Below are 21,801 nucleotides of genomic sequence, written 5' to 3'. Positions count from 1 at the left end.
AAACAGCCTTGGGCTAAGGTTCAGGTTGGGTCTCATCTAATCTTGAACTGGTTTGACCATTGCTAGCCTCCGTCCCCCATTCTCACCAACTCATAGCAGAGAAGCTGACCTTGAAGCAAGCATTTACACTGTGCATAGCTTGTGAGGAGAGGGATGCCCATGGTACCGCATCCGCTGCAGTGCTGAGCCCTGGACCAGGGCTCCAGTAAGCTGCTGGGATTCCTGGACAGCAGCCCTCAGCCCATGTAATATTGAGACCTCAGTGGGCCACACTTCTCTTTTGAATTAACGTGTATTTGTGCATTCTACCCAAAGGGAATTCTAACTGGATAGGAGACGTTTTTGGAGTGGCATGTGGGTATCCTTGGATTCACATGCTTCCCACATCCCATCAACTGCCCTACACCGGTGGCTAGGCCAGAGCCCAAAGCATCCACACAATCTAGACCAGGCTGCGAACCACAGGATCCATTAACTCATGGAGAGCAAAGATTTCCTCTCCTTTTCTCCCTCAATTCTCTGGTTCGTCTGGAATAACTGTCATCTCCTTTTCAGCTTGTGTTGCCCTACCATTGTGTCCATGTTCAGAAGGATGGATTGTTTTTCTTCACCAAAGAGCGAAATGCCCACTTGAAAGGACAAGAGAATTCTAATAAGTGGCTACGTCAGATTGTCCACAAACTACTTCCTTGTATAGCTACGTCACCAGTCACTGGTGATGACTATGCCTGATGTGAGTGCAGTGTAGAAGAGAAGAGATTGTTCTGCAGAGAGAAGGCTCCAAACTTCTGCAATGTCAATCCAGTATTTTGCATGAAGCACCAGGGACCAGATATTCCAAGAGAAGCTCAGGGCCTGATTTCCAAGACCTCAGAATGCAGGATTAGGGTCAGATTTTCGAAAAAGCGTAGCGCCCATTCAGGCATCTCAACAAAGCCCAGATTTTCAATAGTGCTCCGCACACAGCAACTCCCATGGGTGCCAACTCCTCTGATGATGCCTAAGGTTAACAGCTAGGTAGGGGGTCAGTGAAGACTTTAGTTCTGTGTTTATATGTACCTTTACAATGTTTTTTAATTATCTGACTGGAATCCACCCTGCTGTGCACACAGCTGGCCTATGGAAATGCATGTTCTCATTTCCACTCTGCACCTCTTTCCCTTGTTACGCTCACTTGTTGTGTCTTGTCTTAAATTAGCCTGTAATGTCTTCAGGGCAGGCTCTGTTTTTCACTGTGTCGGTACAGTGTTTAGCACAATGATGGTCCCTGATGGAGGGGCATCAGGATACTATGATAAAACTATTAGTTATTATTAGAGAGATGCTACTGGTTTTATGCCAGGCATCAAACCATCCCTAGCTCGTTCACATCTGACCCAAGGTTAAACTAGTCCTTGTTCAGTAGTGTATACTTGGGAGATTCATGCTTAAAAAAAGACGTCTTTGCTCTACTGGAGCTTTGCAGCAGGGATGTTTATATTTGTTATTGTTAATGCATGCCCGTTTTCTAATTTGCACCTGATACACTTTCGCTCATATTGTTAAACTCGGACGCATTTCTCTTTTTGCAGACTTAATCAAGCAGTTGATAGCTGCCATTCGCATTTGTTGCCTTCCACACTGAAAAACTCTTTGCAAAGAGCTGCTCCTATCTGCACACTTGCAAAGGCAACTGCACATTTAGCATGTTCACCACTCTGGGACTGCAGTAATTAGTTGTCTGTCTGGCACACAGACTTTCGGAGCTGTGCATTCATTCACTTTCTATTAAAATAAAGTAAAGGCCGTAGTAATAATAATATATAGGGAAATAGCTCAGTGTAGGCCGGAGCCTCTCTTTAGTTCTGAATTCAGTCGGTCAGGCTTTCTACAGAATCACAACCTTGATTGCTGGTTGTGATAAATGAGGGATCCAGGTCAGGACTAGACCAAGTTCCTAAATATTTGGGTTTGTATGTAATTTCTTCATCGCACTGCTCCCATTGAAATCAATGGCAAAACTCTCACTGACTCCATAGGCAACAGCTTTGGTCGCCTAATGAGTTGTGTGACGTGTAAAATATGTGCAGTTTGATTTAACACACATGTATCTGCACCTGAGTGGTGGGACTGACTGCAGCAGCTCAGAGAATATTAAATCTCCATTTTAGTTACAGCTTTGAATGGATTCTCTCCTCTTTTATTTATTTCCCCCCTGTCTACGGGACACAAAAGATCTACCTCTTTATGTAATTTGTATGGTTCTATCATCTAGAACAATGCACTGGTTTCTCCTTTCTCTCCTGGCTGCACTCCTTCATTTGTACTGTTCGCTTCCCTTTCCCCAGTGAGGAAAATGTGAAAATAGAAAATCAACTTGCCCAAGCATGTTGGGGTTTATTTGCTTTACCCAATACATTATCTACAATGCATGCATACATTAGCAGAACTATCCTCTAGACAATCCTTTCTGTACTCCCTCCCACTCTCTGTGTTAAGAAAACACCACATAGAGAGATTACAACTGTGTTTTGTGCATGTGTATGCATGTACTCCCCACACAGGCACACATGCATACTGTATGTTGTATCTGTGATTACAATTTCCCCCAGGAAATAACCATTTCCAACTCTCTTTTCTCCTGGGACCATGTCAGATTTTTGTTCCTCCTCTGAGCTGCAGGTGGACAATCCTAACTAGTTCAGGGCAGAAATGGAAAGGTGCCAGATCTAAACCCTACAGGAATGAGCCCTGGGTGGGCAGGGTCCTGTGCATTCACTTCCCCCGTTTGTTTGCCTGCACCCTAATTTCCTGTCCACTGTTAATTACTTTCTTTCTTCTGCTGACCACCCCTCACTCCCATCCCTGTGATTGTGGATCACTGGGGCGCACACCCACAGACCAGCTCTCTCCCCCTGCTCCTCGCCTTGCACTGAGCTGCCTCTGTTTTCCATCCCCCCCTTTGCATGCTAACTAACCTTCTCACACCAGCACACGGAGAGCTTTGCAGAAGGGGCGGGGGGGGGGGGGGCTGTTGTGCCTGCCTGTCTGTCTGCTTCGTTTTATCTCCCAGGCTGAGTGATCTGCTTGGGAAATCACTTTCCTTTCACACCCTGCCCTGGCTCAGCCAGTCTCTCGCAGACATGCAGCTGGAGAGGAAGATGCTGCTCTCCCTGTCCTGCTGCTGAAGAGAGTGGCGAGCTCTTAACCCAACAGGGGGGGCTCTTTGGGAAGGGAGGGGGGGTTGCCCTGTTGCGGACAATCCTACCATCTCCCCCCTCCCGGTCCTTCCAGCGTCCACCTGCCCCTCCCTACCGCTAACACCCTCCCCCCCAGCGGGCTGGAGGGGCTGATGCAGCCGATAAGGTAAGCACCAGAGCCGGTGAAGTTGGGGGAAAGTGGATTGGAGGGGAAAGGCACCAACCCCTGGGGTCTGTTCCCTGCAACAAAGGGTCACCCCCTCCCAAGGAATCCCTGTGAACCTTTGCTTGCTTCCTTCTTAGCCTGCTTTGGGGTTGCTACCTGGACTCTCTTTCCGGCATGATATCCACCCTCCGCCCTTCCCCTCCCTAATTGCTTCTTGATTTGCTTCTTAACCAGGTGCTCTTTCTGCCTGAGAGTCCGTGGCGTTCCGTTCTGATCCTCTGTAGAGTTTCTCTATCCATTTGTAAATGCTTATTCTGTGCTTTGGTTCTTTTTCTTCATTGCATGCTCTGTGCATGTAGAGAGATAGAGAGAGACGAGTCCTTTCTTTCTTTCTTTTATTTTCTGGTTGCCCCCGGACTTGCAGCGTCCTTGTGCCAAATTATTCCCATCTAAATGAAAAAGTGAACGTAATGGCAAAACACTGATCAAAATGGAAACATTTTTTTTTTAGAAGGGGTTTTGCTGCCGGGGCTTAGCTGGCATCCTTATTGCAAAACACAGAAGGATCGATATGTAGATACGTTTTCCTATCCCCAGCTACTATGATTTAAAAATACAGAATGTTTTCAAGATCAAGCTAGTTTGACAGCTATCCGGGCACTCAGATACCATGCGTATGAGAGCCAAATAAGTACCGAGAGAGATGGATAGCTATATAGGCTAAAGCAAACATTGCGTTCATCTCAGATTCTGCTACCGTTACTCGTGCTGAGTAACACCCTACTCAACAAAAAGTCCCACTGATTTCAGCGGGTAATAAGGCATTAATCAATGTCGGGATGGCAGAATAAAGCCTTGAGTTAGGACATTTTAAAACCACCAGCGAGGTTGCAAAACATCCTCTTTAAGTGTTGTTTTCATCCAGGGACTTGCCCGTTGTTATATGTATTCAAGGAAATCATGTCGTGTTTGCAAGACAGGTGCTGGTGGTGGTGGTGGTTTTTAGGCGAGAGATGAAAGTTTGGTGTTGTTTTGATGTGATTCTTGCCTGTTGGAATAATTATATTGCCGTTGCTCAGAGGTAGAATCAGTTTCCCCAAATTGAGATTTTAATGGGAGCTTGTAAGCTGATGTTATGTCATGTGGTTTAAGGCAGCGTTGGCTTGCATTTATTTCATAAATTGGCTATTTTTGCAAACTGTTTAGGGAAAACAGCGCCACCTAGCGGGAAGAAACGAGCTTCGAGTTCTGTTTATTCCCGGGAGAGCGCACATGTGCTTATTCCCTGCTCAAAAAATACAGCCTTCATCCAACTGCATCCTCTGTAGGGAATATAACGGGTTTGGAAAATCCAGAGGGATGGGGTCATTGGGATTTTTACTAGCCTCATTTTTTGTAACGATTTATTTTCCTGGGAGATATTCAGGTAGTTTTTTAAAGCTTTTAAAAATGCATAGTGACAACATCTACTAGACTGTCCTTCATTTCATAACTGAAAGCAGAAATGGCATGGTGTGGTAGATCACATTTCTAGGCATCATCTTCAGGAATCCACACTCAACAACCCAAGTGGGAGGTACAGTGTTTCCACATAAAGTCAGAAGGCACCTTAAAGAGCAGGCTCCTCCTTGCTTCTGTGCCCCTCCTAAACTCCTTCTACTTTCTCCAGCCACAGTATATTGACAATCTAGCCTTCAGAAAAATTGGTATTTCCATCCCAGCTGTTCCACAGAAAGGCCTGTTACCTTTTAATGACGAGATCTAGGAGAGGTCCTTAGACATCCTGTTTAGATGGGAAGAGGCAGATTAGACAAATATATTTGTAGAAACTCTTGCAATTTCTAGAGACAAAAGTCAATTTTAGAAGCAGCTGGGAAAGAAGGGGCAGCATTAATGTCCAGTTATATTAAATTGATTTCTCTCTGTTCTGACAGAAAGTCAAAAGGGGGTTGAAGATCCCTTCTGTTTATTTTTTGGCAGTTAGAAGTTACCCAGATTTTCAGTTGAGCCACGCACATTTCACCAACAGTCATGAAACTTGCTCACAGACATGACCACCTATTAGTCCAGTTGTTTATTAGAGGTTCATTCAGATGTGAAATAGATGCAATAGGAAAGTTGTTTGGGATTTACTCCGGTAGGAGATGGGGATGAAGGCGGAGCTCCCTGCAGAGAACTAAATATACAGAAGAAGAATTCCAGCCAACCTTCTAAACACATCAGAACAAGGAAAGGTTATATTCTGTGATGTGTGAGAGTCAAGCCCAGCCCCACAATATGCTGCAAACAAATTAGGGGGAGGAAGGAGTTGAATGTCACCTGTCACACGGGGAGGTGGGGGTGGGTGGTGAAGTAACATCTTTGATTGGACCAACTTTTGTTGGTGAAAGAGACAAGCTTTTGAGCTTACACAGAGCTTACTCAGGACCTGAAGAAGAGCTCTGTGCAACCTCGAAAGCTTGTCTCTTTCACCAAGAGAAGTTTGTCCAATAAAAGATATTACCTCGCCCACCTTGTCTCTATAATACGACACCGTTACAACTGCAAACAAGTTGACGTGACAAGCTTTATTCTATTGAAAATATCCAGCTCATTTTGCTTTCTTTTGCGGGTAGGAATGAAGGATTTCTCAAACATTCCTCCTCCCTCTCTAGCTTGATCATTATTGCATTAGAAATTGACAAGCCCTTGTATTTGCACTAGTTGTTTTGGGTGATCACTTCATGTAGCTGTCCCAAAATAACTTTACCCTCCTCATGGGGTTTTGAAAAGCTTAACTGATTTGTAGAGGGCTTTGAGATTCTTGGACGGAAGGTACTGTATACAAGCAAAGTATTTTATTTATTGGTGGTAGCATTATAAAATCTTAATAATCCAAAACTGACACCTAACAGTGTCCCTTTAAAGAGACAGGCTACTGAGTCCAGGATCCATATAAGCAGATGTATATTTAGATTGCCCAAGCACCAGAAACTCAGCTGTTGAAACGAAGAATCCTCTTTGCTAAGCAATAGTCAGCCTGCATGCTTCTCTTCAAAGCCTCTTTCAAATACCATCTCCCCTGACCTACCCCATTAAGATACTGTCACTACCATGCCCAATGCACTAATGAAGCCTGCAATAGAATACCTTCCCTATTAGTTGCTATACACAGACTTTTCAGGGCAGGAAAACATGTTAGCACAGCAGCATTTTGAGACACTTATCCAGCAGCCACAAGAGCTTAGGACAACACACAGTAATATAAAGCTGCTCCCTAACGTCTAAGGGTCTAAATGCTAATCCAATGGGAGTCACTGCACACATCCACATTTTGAGAGAGACTGCAGTGTAGCGGTAATTAAATGTAGGGTACAGACAGTTCTTGTTTAAAAAATACTGCAATGTTCTGCATCTAATCACCGTTTTGCAACCTCTAAAGGTTTGGATCCTTGCTGCAAGAAAGATACAGAGTTGCTGGGCTTTTTAAAAAAATAAGGGAATCCTCCAAAGCACAAGCATTGGCTTGATTTGCACGTTCATTTTAAAATCACTTGTCAATCTTTCCCGGAGTTTCATTGATCCTTTTTCTCTCCAAAGAGTCAATGCCCCTTTCCCTCCCCTTTTCTATTGGCTTTTGGAATTGATCAGAATTCTGTTGTATAAACCAAATCCCAATACATGTTGTTAGGGTGACCGGACCTCCTGATACTAGGGACTTTGTCTTATATACGCAACTAGACCCCTCCTTTATTTTTCACACTTGCTGTCTGGCCACCCTACATGATGTAGAAGCACCTTTCATATTCAGATTCCTGTGGCGGGAAAGGTCAGGAAAAGCTGCTCTTTCTCTGCAGAGCATGAGTGAAACACACTAGCCAACCTGAACACATGTAATCCCGGGAACCCTCATGGCTCAATGGCTGTTATTAGAATTATGTGTATGGCAGCAGCACCGAGAGGCCCCCCAGAACAGTGCCCTGTTGGGTTAGGCTCTATATGAACATATAGTAAAAAGCAGCTCCTGTCCCGAAGAGCTTAAATTTAAAACGAGACACAAGAAGTCAGCCAAACAAATAGGCAGGGAAGGTGGGGTAACAACAATACAAGCAAGGCCAATCAGCAAGGGGTAGCCAGTGAGCTACTCTATAGTCACCCTGTGCCAATGGGGAGATCCTTCAAAATGGGAATGGGAGAAATATGTCTGTTTCAGAGCTGTGTGCTGTCCCCTCTAGTTTTTTGCATGGTCCTTCGAACCAGTTTTGAAATTGATGAATAACTTGGTTGTTTTTTACTATTCATGGTATTCATATTTGGCACCAAAACTGTTCACTAGTCTAAATACTCCAGCACTCAGTGTGTTTAGAGACATGCCCATACACACATCATCTCTCTCAACTTCATTCACCTTCATTGGGTAGCTACACATTTGGGGTTCATCCTAATCGCATGGAAACACTGGGAAAGTGATAAGAAAGTTCCAAAAATCTCTCATCAGTAGCTGTTTAAATGTCCATGTATGCATAATGTAGATAATACATGAGTATCTGATACCAGGCTTATAAACTACAGGCTTTTACAGCCCTAGATATTAAATGGTGGTTCATGAACTGAAATGATACCATGCACTGTTACAAAAGATTATATCATACTTGCTGTTTTGGGGCCCAATTTTCTTCACTCGTTGAAGTTAATCAGAGTTTTGCCATTGGATTCAGTGGGAGCAGAATTGTGCTCTGAAAACTTTCAGCCCAGGCTCCCAAAGCACTTGGCAAACATCCGTTGATTAAGTTTCCCAGCCCCTGTGAGGAGGTAACTGAGGCATAGAGCAGTGAAGTTATTTTCTTAAGGTGCCTAGATACTAAACTGAATGGCAAATAAATTCATAGTGGTTAGATAGATTGGTGGATAGAGGCCACAGTCAGGTTTTGTGAGAGCCAGGAATAGTTCCCCTAGTCTAACCACTAGCTACAGGCAGCAGAAAGTCTTCAAAATTGCCCATATTTACTATTTAGCAGTATAATTATAGATATCAAATAAATTCATTAGGAAAGGCTGTAAGGGGAGGCATCAGTGCTAAACCTAATGGTTCTAATTATTCAGTTCATTCAGTCACTCAGCCCCATTGACTCAATGGCAGTGCATGGTCTAACTTAGAACAGCATAGGCTAAGATTGTACAGCTGGCCATGGTTTCTCCATCCTCTCTGTAAGTTGCATGTGTATGTAATGTACACACACACATAATTAGATGAAACAGGATGGTCTCTGTAGATAGGAAGGATGATTACTTAGGAGAAGACAGGGAATCTGGGCTCCTGTAAGGCCCAGTTCTATTTCCATTGGTGTCAGTGGCAGCAGAATCAGGTCATTGGCTTCAAGGGTAGATTTGGCCCCGTCCTTGGTATTGTAGGAGCCTCTGATTAGCTGATCCTTCTTTAATAACCAAAGAGTTAGCACTGAGTTCATCCTGGTTGTGAGCCTATGGAAATCAGTGGAGTTACATCAGGGATACATTTGACCCTTAGAGGGTCAGGCAACACTTAGTCCATAACTCACTCCACTGTGGCTACACAGGGTGGAGTCTCACCAGGATGAGTGGTATTTCACAGGTCCTCCTGTCTTCCATGAGATACATAAACCAGAGATCCTGCCTGCTCGCACTGATTTAAATCCTATGGACACTTTTATTCAGGAGCCAGGGTGTTTTAGCTCTAGCATCCTGTTCTAATTCCAGTTCGGATCACAATATTCTACTACCCTACATACTCCCAGAAGCCCACTAGATCGAGGATGCCTCTTTGCTCCCTGTACAAAGCTGTTGTACAGCATTATTGTGTTCTACCTCACAGTGGCTGCATTTCTGTGGTGGATGAAGTGTTGTTTGTAAAAAACTTAGGGATCCTTTAGGATGAAAGGTGCAATCTAAAACATGAGATCCTTGTTTGCGACAGCATTTAGGCTTTAGGAAGAAAAGAAATAAGGGAAAATGCAGTCAGTATCGCCTCCCAATTCATTTCAAAGGCTAGACGCCTAGATTGTCTCCCATAGGCAAAAAGTTCAGATCCCAAATTTTCAAACAATTTGGGGATGCTAGTGATCCAGGTCTTCGGTTCAACTCATTACAAAGGTAGAGGTTTCAGAGTAACAGCCGTGTTAGTCTGTATTCGCAAAAAGAAAAGGAGGACTTGTGGCACCTTAGAGACTAACCAATTTATTTGAGCATAAGCTTTCGTGAGCTACAGCTCACTTCATCGGATGCATGAAGTGAGCTGTAGCTCACGAAAGCTCATGCTCAAATAAATTGGTTAGTCTCTAAGGTGCCACAAGAACTCCTTTTCTTTTTACACAGGTAGAGGTCATTTGCAAAATGTGGAACTGGAGTGGAAATTCCAGAGTGGAATTTCAGAAACATCCATATTTTGGGTCTGTTTAGACCAATGTGTAGTTTTCACCAATGAAAGCGGCTGCCTTCAGTTGTGCACAAACAGCAGTCAAACGTGCAGTACCTAATGCAGCTGAGCCTAAATGTGTCCACGGGCCATGGGGGGGAAAAAGGGGAAAGTTGCAAATTGGAGTCAGTAGAACCAGATATTTGTTTTCTGGCAGCACAGTTGCCACTGACCTGAAGGCCGAAGCTTCATGTGGGTCTGTTTTTAATCTCTTTCCCTGCTCAGGCTGATCCTGAAGCCCTTCTGCACACAAACCTCCCATTGACTTTTGTGCGCATCCAAGTGTGCAGGCTCTAGGATCAGAACAGAGGGAAATGGCGCTGGTTCAAACTCACAGCCGGCTGCAGCCCTTTTGTCAAGCGGGCAAGGCCCCTCGCTCGCAGCTGCGCTCTTTTGATTCCACCCAGAATCACCTTCACCTTTATTCCTAGTACAGCCTGGATAAAAATCTGTAGTTTGACTTCTGTATTTGCGGGGCAGCTGCAGTCAAGCCAACAGGGCCGCGCCCAGGGAGGCAAATTCCATGCCTGCCCAAGGCTTGCAGTTTGGGGGGGCAGTAACACCCCACCACCACCACCAACTACACATATGGTTTCAGCCCACACAGCTGTTTGGATTACTGGAAACTCAAAACCCCACAACTTAACACAATAGCCAAATGGAGATATTTGATGAATCTGCTTCTCAAAATATGAGATCTTATTGCAGCCTCTACACTTCACCCCAGGCAGGATTTTTTGTTAAGCTGAGGCCTGGTCTACACCTAAAACTTAGGTCAACCTAGCTACATCGCTCTGGGCAGTGAAAAATGTTGCCCTCTGTGAGCTGTAGTTAGGTCGAGGTAACCCAACTGTAAACACAGCTAGGTCGAAGTGGATTACCTGCATCGGTGGAAAAACCCTTCCCATCCGCATTGCAGTGGCATGGAAAGTTAGGATGAATTAACTAAAATTGTGAAGTTAAAGTGCATTAAACCCCTGTACAGATGCTCTCGTTCAGAATTACAGTGGCCTTCGTTCAATGTAGTTTGAACCTGCTTCAAGGAAAGTGTTTATGCTGTAAGCAAAGGAGTGAATTTAAACAAATCTAGTTTCTCCTACAGAGATACTCTTAAGAGCGACTTTCTTTGGTTTAGCCACCCCTTCCCAAGTGACATAAACTAAACTGAAGAAAATCACTCTTACTGGAATAAGAGTATCCATATGGGGGTTACGCTGGTACAACTAGACCTATATGACTATATCAGTATAATGGGTAAAACTCTCCCAGATAGATAGGGACAAGCGGAATATCAGCAACAACTTCTCGACAGTGAGATCTGTTAGGCTGCAGTATAGTTATCCTATGGAAGTTCCGGAAGAGTATTTGGTTGGCTAGTTAACATTAGTCTTGAGAAAACACCAGTAAATGTATGATAAGGATCTATCCTTCATTGGTTGGGAGCTCAACTAAGTGACTTAATAGAGCATTTCCATTTCTAACATCTATCAGACTAATGACATGAAGCTATGAAATCTGCTCCATGTGTGTTTCTGAGTCATACGGGCTTACTTCACTCCTGTTAATGCAGCTGTGGAAGAAAGAGCTGGATTCTGTTGTGAAACACGTACGCCTACAGCAAACTGTCAGCTGGTTTCTGATTGCAGAATGCTCATTGCCAATGACAAGGGGTGACAGCATCCTTTAGTGGACTGAGCACAGGGCTGGGAGCCAGAAACTCCTATGTCCTCTTTCTCTGCCATAGACTCAGTGGGTGACCTTGGCTAAGGTATGTAAGCTCGCAGGCCCAGATCCTCAATGAGATTTAGGAGCTGGACTTCCATGCCTCAGTCTCCCCTTTACTTCAAGGGAGATAATGATCCTTCTCCTTCCCTTCCGGGGGCTATACCACTTAACCTTTGTGCAGCTTTTTGAAAACCAAAGTGCTGTGTCCGTGCTCAGCGTGGCTGTCTCACTAGGTAGGCAGCAGAGGGAACCCTGCCGGTTTTTCAGATCCCAGGCACTTGCTGGCGGCTAGAAAAAAATAATAATATTTTGGTGACTTGCGAACCAAACTGTGAAATGGCCAGGAGCGAAATCCGGGACCCAGCACAGTCACTTGTACAGTCAGTCCCGCTGTAAGTGCAGAGGGAAGCCTGTCCAGCCTAGCCAGTATGTGGGTGTGTTTCTCTTTCCAGAGGGGTGTTCTGCTGGGGGTTAGGGGTTCCTGTGGTTAGTTCTTTAGTGTAACCAGCTTCTCTCTCTCTCTCTCTCTCTCTCTGTTATTACTCGAGACTAGTGCATGGAATGAATTAATTCCTCCGCCTCTTTCCTTCTCCCAACCCCCTGCCTCAGTGCGCTGCTGGCCTGTAACAGGAGCCGGCCTGGCCTGGGAGGCGGAGACGCTGGCTCCTGACTGGAGGAAGGGAAGAGCTCAGTAGACATTGGAAGGCAGTGGGGATGATTGATGGTTTTGGCTGTTTTGTACGCGCGGGGGGGGGGGCGGGGGGGGAGAGAAGAAGAAAAAAAGTCTGTGTAATTTCAGTGCAGAGGCGACTGGAGCCTGCCAGCTAGGGCTCCCTGCCCTGCCCAGCTAGACAGACTCGCTCGCTGGGGGTCTGAGGGATTCTTTTCAGTTTCTCTCCTTCCTTTCGATTGATTTATTTTTTTCCCTTTATTTTTCTTTCTTTCTCTCTCTCTCTCTTTTTTTTTTTTTTTTTTAACTCTTCTTCCAGGGAAAGGATAGTGGTTAAAGCTCGAGCTGGATGGATGGGTATGGGGAGAGGGGCAGGATCCACAGCCCTGGGATTCTTCCAAATCCTCCCTGTCTTTCTCTGCATCTTCCCTGCAGGTAAGCAACAGCCCCTTGGGTTGAAGACTTTTCATACCAAGCCTTTGCTGGCAGATTCAGTTACCCCCTGTCCGGGGGCCTCTCTGTCTCTCTCTCTCTTTGCAGCAGTTCGCCACATGTTTAAAAGCTAGCGGGGCTGAGGTTTCAGCCCACATTTCTTCTTTCTTGATCTCTGATTCTGTCTGTCGCTGGTGCCTACCCAAACCTGCCTTGTCCCTCCAGGAGGGAGGTGATCAGAGTGGCTACACAGTGGCTAATGCAATCAGAGCATTGTTCTGAAGAGGCAGAAAACATCTCCCCTCCTGCCCTCTCAAACGCAGGCTAGGCTAGGTTTGCCGTGTGCAGTGGAAGAAGGAAAAAGTGACCAGGGAAATCTATACTCAGTGCCAGATTGTGCCCATTGCCTGGTTGCATGCCTCCAGCTAGTGGGGAGCAACAGAAGTTGGCTTCAAGTCTGAAATGTTCCTTGGGCTTTTAAAAAGCAAGGCAGTGACTGGGGATTGAATCTTGAGCTGTGATTTGGGATGGGGGAGTCAGGTTTAGCCCTCATGCAAGCTCTGGCCATGTGAAGGGACGTTTAAATACACACAGACGTACACATTAATGGTCCTGATCCACTGCTACCTCACGGCAGCTGGACCTCATTTGTTTCAAGGGAATTGCACTGTGATAAAACTGGAGTAACACACCCGACCGATTTCAGAGTAACAGCCGTGTTAGTCTGTATTCGCAAAAAGAAAAGGAGGACTTGTGGCACCTTAGAGACTAACCAATTTATTTGAGCATAAGATTTCATTAGCTACAGCTCACTTCATCGGATGCATACCAGCAGGAGAGTGGGGTGGGGGGAGAGAAAACCTTTTGTAGTGATAAACACCCATTTTTTTCATGGTCTGAGTGTATAAAAACATCTTCTGTATTTTCCACAGTATGCATCCGATGAAGTGAGCTGTAGCTCACGAAAGCTTATGCTCAAATAAATTGGTTAGTCTCTAAGGTGCTACAAGTCCTCCTACACCCTACAAAACAGCTTTGGGATGGAGGGGGTCACCACACATTCCTTCCTGGCCTTGGTTGGGTTTTTAGCACTGCCTGCCTCCTCTGCTGGGCCGTTGTTCAGTTAGAAAACTTCACTTAGCTGGGTTGGAAGATCTTGCCCCGGTCACAGGGTAAAAGCAAGTCAGATGGCCCCACAAGGGTCTGATCCCCCTTCCCAAAGCCTGGCACCCCCCATTGCTGCTTCCCCCTGCACCGCACACCGACATACACTTGCAGCTCTTGCTAATCTTTCTGTTTGATAACATTTGAGGGCCACCCTCCGCCTTACCCCGGTTTGTTTGTATTGTGTCAGAAAAGGAGAGAATTTCAGAATTACAGCTGAAAACGCCATCTGTTTCCAATGAATCCCCCATAGTTTTTCACAATGTTTTTGGCAGATCTGTGCTGCAAATTCCTTCAAGCGGTGAGTGCTTGTTTTTGTTGGGGGAGGGGAAACCAACTCCACAGAGGCAGATTTGTTCCTTCCAAAACTCTCCAGTTCCTTTACCTCCTTTTTTTTTCATGGGGGGGGAGGGGGGAAGAAAAAGAAAAGCCCTAAAGTTAAATCCCCTTTTTTATTTTTTATAACATTTCTCCCTTTTCTATTGCCCGTGCATTTCCTTGGCACTATCTAAATCTCTTAAGCTAAGATGTCTCTCTCACACATGCAATAAATAAATAAATTATCCACCTCCCTGATACAGTAAAATAAACCCCTTCGTTGAAATATTAGGATCAACATGTCCACCTAGATCTCCCTGGTCATTGGGCTATTTTAGCCCAGAGAAAACTGAACGCAGAGAAGTGGGGAGTTTTTGATCAGATCTGATACATGTTGCTTAAGTTGCAGCCTTTGAGTCAAAGTGCTGGGGCTGAGTTTGCCATACAAGAAAGAACTTGATATTAGATCTGTGTGTTTGTGTTTTGTTTTGAATTCTCCCCTCAACAGCCAAATATATTTCAAGGAACTGGCAAAACTGGGTAATCAAGACCCACTGTGAACTGCTAAGAGGAGTTTGGGCACAAATCTAGACCATACTCCTCATTCATTATGCTTGTCCCTTGCTCTGCATTTTAATAGGGGTCCACGAGGTAGGAGGAAGAAAAAGGGGTGTCTGCACCTGGGTGTCTCCCCCCCTTCTCTCCTCTCTGCCCCCGGCGAATTCACATCTCAGCAGCACATGGTAAAGGGGTGGCATAACCCTGATGGAGTCTTAAAACTGCTTCTGAAAGTTACAGCCTGTGTTAGAGGGGCCATGCCAAGCGCTGCTCCCAGCCTGGCCCGACAGAGCGCTCAGTGTGTGAGCTGAGTGCCCCACCAAGCCCTGCACTTTTTCTTGATTTTTTTTTTTTTTTTGCTTTTTATGAAACATCGGGCTGGATTCAGATCTCCTGGTGCTTTGACCCTCGTGGCTTACCCCCGAGTTTCTCCACATTTGCACCCTGGGGCAGGATTTTCCTCTCACCCCAGCATGGCTCAGGAGTAACCCCACTGTGGAGTTGCACTGGTACAAAACAGCCGGCGGGAGAGTCTGACCCAAGTCTGACATTTTTTTATTCCCTGTTCCCTAAGCAAATCTCCTACGGAGGAGTCTAGGGGCCAGATTTCTCAAGGCTCAATTTGCAAGTGCTCAGCCCTCATTATTAGGGCCTTGTTTCTAAAAGTGCTCGGTATCCAGTAGCTCCCGTTTGCGACCCTTAGGGTAACGTATGTGGCACTCAGCACCCCCTGTGCCCAGCTCTTGTTAAAATCCAGCCCTGTATTTCAGAGCCTAAATGGGAGCTGAACTGTACTGAAAATCTGGCCCTATGAGTTTTGCCTAAGGAAGGACTCCAGGGTTTGTCCCCTGTACCACACTCTGTAGGAAGCTGCTGTAGCTTTTGGGTCTAGCTGAGAAGCTGATCCAGTTCCCCTTGATATTTTCTGTCCCCAAACTGTAATAAGCCCCTTTCTCCAAGGAGTGGGAATGAATGCCTCCAATCCATCCAGGCAGTGTGGTTTATTCCAGATAAGGATCCAGCCTATTGGAGGTTTATCAGATAGGTTGATAAATGGCTTTTGTCTCTTAGCGGCAGTGAGGGATGTGATCTCAGCACTAAGCTGAAACTGAGAAGTGGGGCTTAGAGGTTGTTAAAACAACACCTTCTAAACCCTTAAAGTGACAGCGCTTGGAGTATTCCCAGTCCTGGGGAGATATGGCAGAGTGGCCACAGGGATGGTTCTTGTGTTAGGCGTTATCATGGAGACAGGACTCAGATGTAGACCTGGAAGTATTTTGGCTTCACAGGTTTCTTGCTGTGCTGAAGCGGGTCTCTTATTTGGAATGGGGAGTTTTGTATGACTGCCGCTGAGAATCATATTGGGGCTAAAAGAAGGTGCCTTGTCTTTAAATGCAGATGGTGTGGGCTTTTTTCATGGGAATTGCCTCTCTTGAATTCCAAGCCCTTGGTTAATAGGAACCGGGAGACGTTATGGGGAACTTTGGGTTTATAATAGCAGCAGCTGAGGTTTTCTTCTTCTGTGGCCTGAACAGCTGCACCATGTCAGACGTGCACATAAAAGTGATCATAGAGCTGTGCAGTCATAAAAACTTCTTTACCCGGGGACTTAGTGGGTTTCTACACCAACCTGCTGCCTCTGGAGACCTGGGCTGAAATGCTGGGTCAAGCTACAATGACAAAAAGTTTTAGGGTTTCTCATCCAAATCCCTAAGGGACATATCACTTAAATCACCAAACTCTTTGGCACAGTTGCACACAATTGTCAGTCTCATCTCAGCACAGGCCCAGAACTCGAATTATCGGGGTGTTGCTGTGGGTTAGCCTGGAGGTGCATTGGCAGATCCGAGGCGGTGTCAAGGACTAAAAGAGCAGGGGGATGCTGCAGGTTTTGCTCTTTTTTGCTTTGTTGTTTGACAGAGCTGTGGGGAAACGACCCAGGACTGGACTAGCAGAAGGCGCTGCAAGTCAGGATTGAGGTGCATCAGCAGAGCTGCGTGGGGAACCCAGGACTGACATACCAGCCATGGGTTTGCAGGGTGTGTGTGTGTCAGGATTGAGCGGTTTTGGCAGTGTTGGCAGCCCAGGACTGGAATAGCAGGCAGTGCTACAAGTGAGAACTGACAGACACTGACACAGGATTTGGGATTGAAATATATGGGGTGCTGCAGGTCAGGATTGAGTTGCATTGGCAGAGCCCTGTCCACACTGAGCCTGGCTCTACGGGCTGCTAGTGCCTTTCTTTCATGAGGACTAAATTCACTTATAAAAGCTTTTAAAAGGCTTTGTAACCTACAATTGACAAATATTGTAATTAAGAGCAGGAGTCCCATAACTGGGCCATTTTTTTTTTGCATTAACTGTAATAACAATAACGGGGATTTCAATTGTAACCTACAGATTTCTTTGCACTCAAGTGCAATCTTGCTCACAAAATCACCGCTCCGCCCACAGAAGTTTCTGTAGTGAGGAGGGAGAATTGAATTATGTCCAATTGCAAAACCAGATGCCATCCCTTCGATGAAGTCATAGGGCTTTTACTGCAAAAGAACAAGCTGGCTCCCTATGCACAAGTAGCCATCTAAGTGCAGACTGAGCAGCTCTGTCTAATGTCCTGCACATGGCTACAGGGAGCTGCACTTGGGAAGGGAGAATGCAAGTCTCTACAGAGGCAAGATTAGTGAGTTCCTCTGGGTGGAGCATCAGCTGGGTTATTGGAGGAGCTGAAAGGCCCAGCCTTGATCCCATGGCAGTTTTGCCATTTATTTTCATGGGTGCCAGATTTGGCCCTAAATGTGTGGTGATATGTGGAGAGTAGGACAGATAATGCATTTCACTTGAGTCATGACTGTTCTATGGAATAACCCACCAGGAAGGGGGCTCTGTGGCATAAGCCTCCTGTTAGATATTGGCTTTCTGGACTCCTTTGAGTGCTGTTGGCTTCTGTCTCCAAAGCCCTACAGTTAAATGGCCTGGGTTCTGAGAAACCCATCTTTCCTTCCCCACCCCGACCATGGCTGTGAGGTCATGTGACAATCCCCTACATGCCCGTGGGGTTCTGTGGCTGGTGCATGTGGCAGGGTGTTCCTGCTGGAGGACCCCTGACTCTGGAATTTGCTCCCCACAGCGCTCTGACAGAGCTGAGTTTGCTGACCTTTATGGCACAACACAAAACCCATCTCTCCTCACAGGCGTTTGCCGGGGGCGGGGATGGATGAATGAGCAGGGAGTGGAGAGCCAGGGGGATACATTTGGTTTTGATTTTTTTCATTTCTTCTCAGACATTTAGAACTTGCGCCCAGCGGCTCCAGCATTGGGCATCTTTTAGAAATCACCCAGTGACTATCAGGGACTGACATCTAGGTGGGCCAATAGTGTTTGGAGGGTTTATGGATTTTGTGCATCATTTCCATTGCAGTATGAGTCAGATAGAACAAGTTGAGTATCAGCTGGGTTGGTGGTATGCGAATGGGGTTGTATAGGGCGGGGTGGGGAGGTGAGAGACGGCATACCTGTAAACAGATCTACTTAAAAGATTTGTTCCTCACCCTCATCAGACTCCCAGAGACAGCAAGAGGCTACAGTGCAAGACACAGGGCCGTACGTGTGTTTGTGTGAATTACCCCTAGGTTGTGCGAGGTTCTAGCTGACATCTGTGAAAGGTAGGCAGCTGACTCTCCACACCCTGCACTCAAATCAACGCCTCTAATTGAAATGCCGCAATTCTTGGCAGGCTGTTTAATTGTGTAAATTTGCCTCGTTCAGATTTATGTGCTTGGGGCTTTTCTCTGTCTCCTCATTTTTGCATCTCATTTAGCCAAGTGTTGAAGGGTTGAAATTTCAGAAGAAAGTGGTGGGGCAGATTATTCCTAGAGAAAACACACACCTCTCGTGCAAAGCGCTTTCCCACAGCAGCCTTCATGGCACTGTCTGCACCATCCTCTCACAAGATATTGAAAGGCAGAGGATCTGCTAACCAGGCCTGACAACAGTCATACAGCTGTGGTGAGGGGTTCTTCCTGTAACACAGTCTGAACAGAACAAGGCCTGGGCAAAACGCTGTTGGTGTGAAAACAACCATGGCTCAGCTGTGAGCCTGAGCCTCATGGAGAAAGGTCTGACGCCTGGCTCATCCCAATGGCTTATCAAACTTGGAGGTGGGAAAATGGATATTGTAAGTGACTCTGGAATCCCACCTTAAAGGTGAAGGGCAAAGGAACCGCAATGGACAAATGATCTAAGAATCCAAGCTGCTGGCAGAGCCTGAATGGATTTGTCTGCTCCTTTCTGATGGAGCTGGATACAAAGTCCCATCGGGGCATATTGAGGAGGGCGCTGAGTCTCCTGGTTAGAGGAGGGAACTAGGAGTTGGAAAATTTTGTTGTGAATTCCCCGTTTTGTCACTGAGTGGCCTTGGGTGGTCATTTCACTGCTCTGGGCCTCAGTTTTCTCACCTATAAACAGTGCTTTACCCACCGTTATTAAGCAGTGGAGATCTTGGATGACCTGTTGGTGTTGTGAAAGCAACCCTTCTTCTCTTACCTGCCAAGCAAGCCTGGCTTTCAAGATTTCGTGCTTGCTGTGATGACACACCAGTATTCCTGGCCACTGTTTCTCACCCATAGATCTAAGTTTCCCTAACACCATTTTACAGATGAGGAAACTGAGGCATGGGGCCTCATCTACAGTGAGTCAGTGGTGGACCAAGGAATAGAACCTGTGATCTCTTGGACACCAGGCTATCTTCATTTAGCTGTTAGCAGTATCTGTTGCAAGAGAAACACTGAACCCTGATCCTGAGTCTCAAGAAGTTTAACAGTGAAGGAGTGGTGGATCTGTGGCTCTTTGTGGCTTCAAATGTAAACGCCCTGATCATTTTTAGCCCGGTTAGCAATCTCATTTCTTAGGAATACCTATTTCCAAGCTGTGACGTTCACCTTTTCAAGTTTTGCCCGTAATTCTTGGAGCAGCGTCTCACACAGGAGGCTCAGTTGGCTATGTCTACCCTGCAGCTGGGAGTGACAAGACCTGGGTAGACAAGACTCACACCAGCGGGGCTCAAGCCCACCTGACTGTGTAGGCTTGAGAACTCCAAGACCCACACTGCTATTTTTAGCATGCTAGCTCCAGACGTGTTAGCACGGTCTGCCTACCCAGGTTGGGAAACTTGCTTCCAGCTGCAGTGGGGACTAGTGAAGAGCTCCCCAGCTTTGATTAATGGCTCTTTCCTTTCCATGCAAAGATCAGAGGCGAAAGCTTCTGCTGGTTGCAGGAGAAAACCTTGCTGCACTTGAGGAGGACATTTGTAGGGGAGGAGAAACATTTGCTTCCTTGCAAGGTATTCTGGATCCATGGTCAGCTGATTCTCTGAACACAAAAAGCAAAGTGACAAGAACAATCAAGGGCTCTTCTTGTAGCATCTGTTGCCAGAGAAGACCCTGACTGCATTTTTCCACCTCTACTTGCTCCATGATTTTGTGATGCGAGGGGAGGAGGAACTCCCCAGTGGGAAAGAAAAGGGAGAGGATGAGGGACAGGGGCTCCAATGTCCATTCACTTGAATGACAGACATTCGAAATGGAATAGCCCAGTCAGGTTGTTTGGCCCTTCAGTTTCTTTAAACATAAGTAAACACCTTGAGAAATCTCTTTCCCATGTTCTCCAGCACAGGTGCAGGTAGGATGATGACTGGGTTAAAAAGGAGATTGCATGGATGAACATTGCTCTCAGTTACACCCGCAGACGTTCGGAGCAACTCCATCAAAGTGCATTTGCCTTGAAGTCTTGCATTTCCTCCAGATTTAAGATGGTGTAAAGGAGGGCAGAATCCAGCCCATAATACAGAGTGTCCCCTTTCAAAATGATCCCCCACCCTCCATTCCTTCAAAAATGAGCACTGCCACTTTAAGAGAGTCAGGTTTATTTTCCCCCTTCAGTATCTCCCCACCCCCCACGCCAATGCAGCTGAAACCTGATCTAATCCCTTTGCACATGGGTAATTTATTGGTCTATTGGGTTTTTTCTTGATGGCAAATTGCATTGTCTTTCTTCCTGGGTTGAGACTTGGGAGCAGTTTGCTGCATTCCTGCAGGGACTTTCTCAGGACAGATCTTTCACACCCCCTCTGAGCTCAATCAAATCAGTTTTATTGGGTCTCTTTGTTATGCAAACAAGGCAATAATAATCAGGCTATTATTCTGCAAGATTGTGCTTGATTAACAGTTCAAAGGAGGTCCCTGGAAGAAACTAATGCTGCCATGATGCACAAATCCTTTCACACAGCCTGGGTCAGATGGCCACTGGGCTCTTCTTCACTGCATGGTTCCTCCCCCTCCTCCTGCTGAAACAGGGGGATTCTATTCAAGGGATGCCATCAATCAGTCAAGCTGGTGGGATGGAGGTTTTTGTTTTCTCTGTCAACTTTCTCCATACACCACAGAACAGGCAGTTATGGGTTTATTTCTATCAGCAGCATGACAGACCTCAGGTATACACGCACACGGAGTCATTACACATAATATACCCAGTGCACATTATGCACACCCTGCCTTCGCTGTACACACGCATGTGACACAAAGTAGATGCACAAACAGGCATTCACACAAAGTGCAGATGCTGACTGCTTGGGTACACAAACACAACATGAGAATATATTCTAGTAGGTGTTAATATGCAGTGTTCTATATGTTTCCATATCCTCCAGTCCCAAACTTTTCCTCCTGCTCATGCACATATACACATACAAGCTATTCCTTGCCCCTTCGATGCATCCTATGGCCCCCACCAAAAGACAACAACCACTGCATTTCTCATTCAGTTTCTTCTTCCAGAAGGAGAACCAGGGAAAAGCCACTGGTAGGTGTTTGGTATGGAACGATGTGCTGGGATGAGGGTTTCTTGCAGGGACTTGTAACTAAGGTTATGTATAGGCACTACAATGGCAGCTCTGGGCTATGCCACTGTAGCGAGATACTTCCCACCTCAATCTAGCCGCAGCTACTGCCAGGGTTAGGTCAGCTTAACTATGATGCTCATGGGTGGCTAGCTTTTAACTGTAGACCAGGGCTCATCAGTTTGTCTTTGGATCCCCTGAAGTCTTGGTGGAATTGACCTTGCTCTGTGACTTTTCAAATAGTAGTTTATATGTTGTTCCTCCCCC

General features: G+C 46.0%; 1 protein-coding gene across 1 annotated transcript in view; it reads left to right on the top strand.

The window, feature by feature from the left end:
- Window positions 1-3,331: 3,331 nt before the first annotated feature.
- RGMA (repulsive guidance molecule BMP co-receptor a) overlaps window positions 3,332-21,801 on the top strand; it is a 31,429-nt gene continuing 12,959 nt past the window's right edge. The window contains exons 1-2 of the mRNA XM_077828722.1: window positions 3,332-3,345; window positions 12,490-12,605. Coding sequence (XP_077684848.1) covers window positions 3,332-3,345; window positions 12,490-12,605 — 130 coding nt within the window. The remainder of the gene's footprint in view (window positions 3,346-12,489; window positions 12,606-21,801) is intronic.

Source organism: Eretmochelys imbricata, chromosome 10, assembly GCF_965152235.1.
Source record: "Eretmochelys imbricata isolate rEreImb1 chromosome 10, rEreImb1.hap1, whole genome shotgun sequence".
Lineage (NCBI taxonomy): Eukaryota > Metazoa > Chordata > Testudines > Cheloniidae > Eretmochelys > Eretmochelys imbricata.
This window is presented reverse-complemented; position numbering and strand designations above follow the sequence as displayed.